This window comes from Manacus vitellinus, unplaced genomic scaffold, assembly GCF_001715985.3.
Source record: "Manacus vitellinus isolate BGI_N305 unplaced genomic scaffold, ASM171598v3 scaffold_1_pilon, whole genome shotgun sequence".
Classification (NCBI taxonomy): Eukaryota; Metazoa; Chordata; class Aves; order Passeriformes; family Pipridae; genus Manacus; species Manacus vitellinus.
Window position 1 is genome coordinate 20,008,002 of NW_021939396.1, and position 6,000 is coordinate 20,014,001.

At 51.0% G+C, this 6,000-nt stretch overlaps 1 protein-coding gene across 3 annotated transcripts in view; it reads right to left on the reverse strand.

Annotated features, from left to right (window-relative positions):
- GRHL2 (grainyhead like transcription factor 2) overlaps nucleotides 1–2,682 on the reverse strand; it is a 71,516-nt gene extending 68,834 nt beyond the window's left edge. For 2 of the 3 annotated variants that reach the window (XM_018077961.2, XM_018077950.2), the window contains exon 1: nucleotides 2,478–2,682. In XM_018077961.2, coding sequence (XP_017933450.1) covers nucleotides 2,478–2,497 — 20 coding nt within the window. In that variant the 5' untranslated portion in view covers nucleotides 2,498–2,682. Of the gene's footprint in view, nucleotides 1–405; nucleotides 499–2,477 lie in introns of those variants that run through there. The other variant, XM_018077970.2, reaches the window with a different exon arrangement.
- Nucleotides 2,683–6,000: the final 3,318 nt, after the last annotated feature.

Consider the following 6,000-nt stretch of genomic DNA (forward strand, 5'->3'; position numbering starts at 1 on the left):
AAAACAAAAACCTTCCCATGCAAACTCCCCTCATCAGTCTATTACCTCATTCCACCCGGTCATCTCTTCTGGGAACAAATGTATTTGTCTTCTCATGTTACACTTGCGTATAGAGAGCACAGGGGACTTCTTTACTTTTTATTTCCTTTTCAAACTCTTAACTATCACCTATGAATTTTGTAAAGACCTTAACCAGAAAGAGATCACAGGCATACGTGCAACGGGACAAGTGCTGTTACTTGAGGTTGCATGCCACTGCTCATAAGTTCCTCCCAGCGGTAGCGGCAGCAGCACTACACAGAGTATGAAGGGCATTAACGCTTCTGTCTCAATAGTTTACACCTATGCCATACTGTTCCTGTTGGAAAGGTCCAGAAGTGAACCACTTTTGCCCTAGTTTCTTACAGGTTTCCACTGCGCTGTTTTTCTGTTTCAGTGCCGACTGTGGTGGGAAGCTGTTCTTTTGACCCTCCTCACCCCTCCGTATTTCCCTCCCACTCCCGTTAACTGCCCTTGATCTGCTGCAGCCTAGTTTCTGACTGTTGAAACTACCGGCAACTAGGTTGGGCCAGGGAGTAACTTTCAGGCCCCTTTCACCTTCGTGCAGTCTCGGAACTGCCCGTTGCTTCGGGATGCCTTCCATCATGTCAGCTCTTTCACAGCTATCTGGTTCCCTTCCCGACCTCAACGACTGCTCTTTTACCTGCTCCTCATCGGCAACCTTCAGGGCTGTATCCTCATTCCCTTCCTTGCACTGCTCTAATCTGGCCACCTAAGGCATTAGTTCCCATCCCAGCTCAGATGAACTCCTAAACTCCACTCTGTTCCCAGCTCCTACCCCAACCATTTTAATTTCATGTCAATAACTACCTTTGAACAATTCCACTGTCAGCTGATGTTTGAAAAGACCAGGCCTAGTTTTTTTTCTTAATCTTTCTCCTCTGAACGGTCCTGTCTCTTCCCTATCAGGGCAGCCAACCCTACTGTTCTCTTTTCTCGGATAATCTCCTTCTTTCACTCCTTGACAGGCAGGTTGTCACCAAGCCTCCCTCCAGCATCAGGCTCCTCCTCTCCACCTCCTTTGGCACAAAGGCTCCTGGGGAGCCCAACCAGGGATTCCACCTGACTAACACCAAGCATAGCCGAGATCACACCCGTCTCTGTGGCGTTCCTACCTGCACCGGGGCAGCAGTAAAACAAAACTACCACCTCCCGCCCTCCATCTTCCTTTGCCCGTAGCTCTCCCCAGCTGCCTCCTGCAGAAACACTAATCATCGGAGCACGGAAAATGGCCTTCCCGCCTGGCTGCCTCACGGCGGCTCTGGGCGCCAGGCCGAGCCACCCGCCGCCATGGCGGGAGCGCGGGCATCGCCCGTGCGAATTATTTAACCGGGGAAATGGCCACCCGGCAGGTCTGGGCCACCGGCCCGGCGGCAGCCGGAGCTCCGGGTGGGCCGGGAAGCGGCCAACGCGCGCGCGGCCTCCAGGCGGCCCAACCAGAAGGGCTCGGCGAGCGCTGCCGCGGGCGGGACCACCGAGCCCGCGCGCGGCCCCGCCGCGGGCCTGGATGTCACCCCCGGGGGGTCCAACACTAACGGCCGGCGGCCCTAGGGGGTAGCCGGGCGAAGTCCCCTCGCACCGCCGCTCTGCCGTTGTCCAACGGGGCCTCAGCTGGCACAGGCCCCGGCGGCGGAACACAGGGGCTGCGGCGGGCCCTCGGGCCGGCGTGAGCGGGCGCTTCCATCTCTCCGGATTCTCCATCCTCCTCCTGCCGCCCCCACTGCACTGGAAAGTTACTATTTAACCCAGCTGGTCTCCAGGCAGCCGCAGGCCGCCGGGGCGTCCGCGCGGGAAAACAAGGTCAGGACGGCGAGGGCTGAAGGCGCCAGCGCGGCGGGCGGCCTGGCCGAACACCTGTGGCGCGAGCCAGGGCTTCCTCCCGCCGCCCGGGCCCCCTGCCCGCCCGACCCCAGCTCCAGGAGGGAAGATGGCCGTGCCCAGACGTGATTGATCTTGGGGGATAAACCCTTTAGTTGGCGCACCAACACAACAAGGCAAGGAAAGCGTTTCGCGTCCGGGGCCTTCGGCGGGCGGAAGGACCGCATCCGGCATCTCCGCAGGGCGAGGAGCGCTCCCTCCCGAAAAGCGACCCTTGAGGTGAGAGGAGAAAAAAACCCAAACCAGTACAAAAAAACCCAACCAAACAAACAAAAACCCTGAACTAAAAGGAAAAAAAACTATTCGCGCAGCCCCACGGCCAGACGGAGAGCGAGGTGCGGGGCGGCGAGCCGCAGCCTTGTCCTCGGGCGCTTCGCAGTGTCTATGCGCCCGATCCGGCATCGCTGTAGGAGGAGAAGAGGGAGAAAGCGCCGTCCTGGCGGGTTCCCGGGCGTCGCCACGGGCAGAGGGGAAACGCGGCCAAGCCGCGGCGGGCCGCCCCGCTCAGCGGGTGCAGCAGCGTGCCTGCGATCACTTACTTGTCCGTCTCTTGTGACATGTTTGATCCAATGAACTCTCTCCCCTTTTCCCGGTGCCTCCGTCTCCCTGGCGGAACTGGACTTTCAGGTCTGTGCAGGTGAAGGTGTGCGTGTGAACGCCCGGGACGGCAGAACCAGAGCTACTGGTAATTCTGCTTTCCTTCCCCCCCTCTCCCGGCTCCGCAGCCAGCCGCCGAGGCAGGACAGGTAGAGCCCCCTCCCCCTGGCATGTGGGGAGCGGCGGGGCTGGGGCGCCGGCGGGGCTCGGCACAGGAGAACGGCCGGGCCGGACCGCGCACAGGTAACTTTCGCCGAGCGGCGCTGGATTCATTCACTAAAGGAGCGGAGGGGGACGAGCCGCTAGGCGCATGTTGGTGACGGCGCGGCCGCCAGGGTGCGGCTGCCATTGTCAGGGGGCGCGCAACCAGGTGAGGACGGAGCCGCCGCGAGGCGCCAAGTAACTGAAGCGCACACGCGAGCGGAGGCATCCGCGGGGCCGCGGCAGGGAGGGAAGGGAAGCGAAGGGAAGGAAGAAAGGGGGCCGCGCTGGGGTGGCGGGCAGTTCCCCACAAGCGTTCGCACAACCCCTCCCTGCCCGCGCCGTGAACGGGCGCCCGGTCGGGCCGCGCTAGAGGCGAGGCGAGCGAGGAGCGGCGCAGAAGGCCGGCGGTGCCCCGTTGGAGGCGGCCCCTGGCCGTGGTCCTCCTGCCTCACCTGCCAGGCTGCTCTGTGCCCGAAGCGGTTGCCGTCGAATAGTGGCCAGGGAGGCGTCGGCCTTCGCAGAACAGTTTTTTAGATCGTTTTTTTTTTCTTGGGTTTAGGGTCATTTTTACCATCTTTTCTTCCTCTTCTCTTCCTTTTTTTTTTCTTTTGACCTTGCCACGGTTGAGACCAGACGGAGCTGACGTTGGTGAACGTCGTGGTACAGAAGGCATCTCATGGCAGTGGGATGAGATGGTGCCAGGAGATGACACCCACTGCGTGGATCTCAGAGCTGACAGTTGAGCTAGGGGGGGTCGAAAGGTTTGTTTTGTCAGCGGGGGAAAGCTGGAAGAGAATGGGAAAGCTGGAATGGAATGTTTATTGAGGAAGGCTCTGTTATGCAGAGGCAAGGTGAATGGAGAGTCACCCTTCAGTCCAGTGCAACCTGCTGCGTACTTTGCCAGAGGACCAAAGTGGGTTTACAAGGACCAGGATCAGGCAGCAGCTTTCTTTGCCCAGATGGAGAAGGTGAGGAAGAAGAGCTCTCCCCATATTGGGACAATTTGAGAACAGGGAGTGGAAGGGTGGTAAGGAGACTTCACCCATTCTCAGTCCCCATTCCTCCACCAGAGACAGGTCAGGACACCAGTAATTCTTCCTGCTCCCACCTGTCCTCCTGTAGACATCTTTCTGTACTAGGTATCCAACTTGACTGCTGATAACCTCTCCTGTATAAATTGTGCTGAATGTGTAAAGAATGCACCATTACATAGGGTTGACCATTATGTTACTTAGTCATCTTTGCAGGAAAATTACCTGAATGATTTAAAAGTTACATCAAATTTATACTGTATTAGGTGAAGAGCATTTTCCATTTTCTACCTTTGATTTCACAGAATCATAGAATATCTGGAGTTGGAAGGGACCCACAAAGTTCATGAAGTCCAACTCCTGAACAGAGAAGTTTCCCTTGACAGGGGAACATAGTAGAAAGGATATTCATGGAAATACGTATTTGTATAACCAAATATATATGTATACATATACATATATATATAAAAAACATGTAGTCTTGCAATTTGGGGCCTGATCTTCCTTCACCTACTTCTGTCATTGAAATCAAATTTGACTGTTAAATCGTTGGTATTAAGGGATCACAATCAGGCACAGATATCTATTACTGGCTCTCAGACCTTATCTATATTCATAGTAACTAATAAAATCAAGCAAATCTAGTATAAATCATTTTTAAGTCAGCTTAAACATAGCCCCATGAAGATTTCTGTCACTTTAACTAAACATAATTAGAAAAATACTTTACCTAGATCGATGGCCCTTTGATTAAGCACAGGATATTAGTTAGCTGTTCTCTTTCTCCATTCACTACTCAGAGGAAAGAAACATTACTACACAATCTGTAAATCTAATCAAAAGTTGCCAATATGGCCATTATTCATGGCAATGTTTGTATGAATTATTTTGTATAATACATTTTGAGGAAGCCATAAGACTTCATAAAACACAGAAGAGAAACAGAGTAATTTATTCATTACAAATAATACAGTAATTTTGAATACAGAATTACTATGTAATCTTAAAACAAATTGAACCTCTCAGATATATTACTATGAGTTGTTTTGGAGAAGGAGTGGTAGAATGCTATAACAGTTTAAGTTAGTGAAGCTCTGTTAACTGCAGAAATGATAAAGTTTCTTTCCCAAATGATAAGGTTTCTTTCCCAAATATTTGTTATGCTGAAAGAAACTTTGAGACCTGAAAAGGTTACTTGTTTGAGCACCATCAATAGGATCAATAGGACACCAATTTGGGTATCCTCTTTCTCTTCTTTAATTTTTCAGCTATGAGAAACATTTGGATGTTGTCATATGTGTTCATTCCCCCCTTACCCCCACCCCCCAGCCCATTTTTCCCATATGAAATGTATAGGAAGGAGAGGAAGATCAGTGATGAGCACATTTGAAAATGCCACCTTCCCCAAGGTAGAAATGCTGCTGATAAATGATTTTACAAGAAAGAAAACTGCCTTTGATGCCATCTGTAGTCCTGGACCAAACCCAAACTGTAACTCAAACTGAAATGGAGTTTGTTGTTCTAATACTGGGTCAAATACAAAACTGCCTTTAGCAGCCTGCTCTCAGGAGAGATTCTCTTAGAATGTGGTAGTTGGGAGACTGAATTACTGCTCACTGTCTTAGGTGGTGTTCCAAGGTTAAAGTTAGGAATTTAAGTAGAAAATGCAGCAATGAACTCTCGATTTGAGGTAGTTGGAGATGACACCTATTATTTAGTTGGGAGTTGCTTAGATAGAAAAATTGTTTTAACTAGGTAGGTAGGCATAGGGCTCATAATTTTCTGGTTGAGCCTTTTGCTTCAGACTGCAGACTGGAATCAAATTGTCGGAGTCCACCTCTAGCTGAGCAGGTCAAACAAGTCCTTCCTAATCCAACCTGATGCTCATTCTTCATGATCTACAAGATTATTATAAACTAATCTGTTAGTCATTGAAACATCAGGTAACGTTATTTCTGGCCAGACCAGTCTCATTTCCTGTAGAATAAAGGCTGTGTAGAGTAAAAATGGAATAGTCGTGCCATACATAATTGAAAATTTAGGACTTGTCTTTGGAGTGTACAGAAAATATTTTAAATAGAAAAATACTAGTTTTCATACTGTGCTTCTTTGCACAGCATCTGATAGGTTTTTTATGGCGTTGTGAGGATTCAGTAGTAGAATTCAACACTCTAAAGCTTTACCTCATGTTTACACTGTTCACTCCATGGCAGCTATTACCAAAGACATT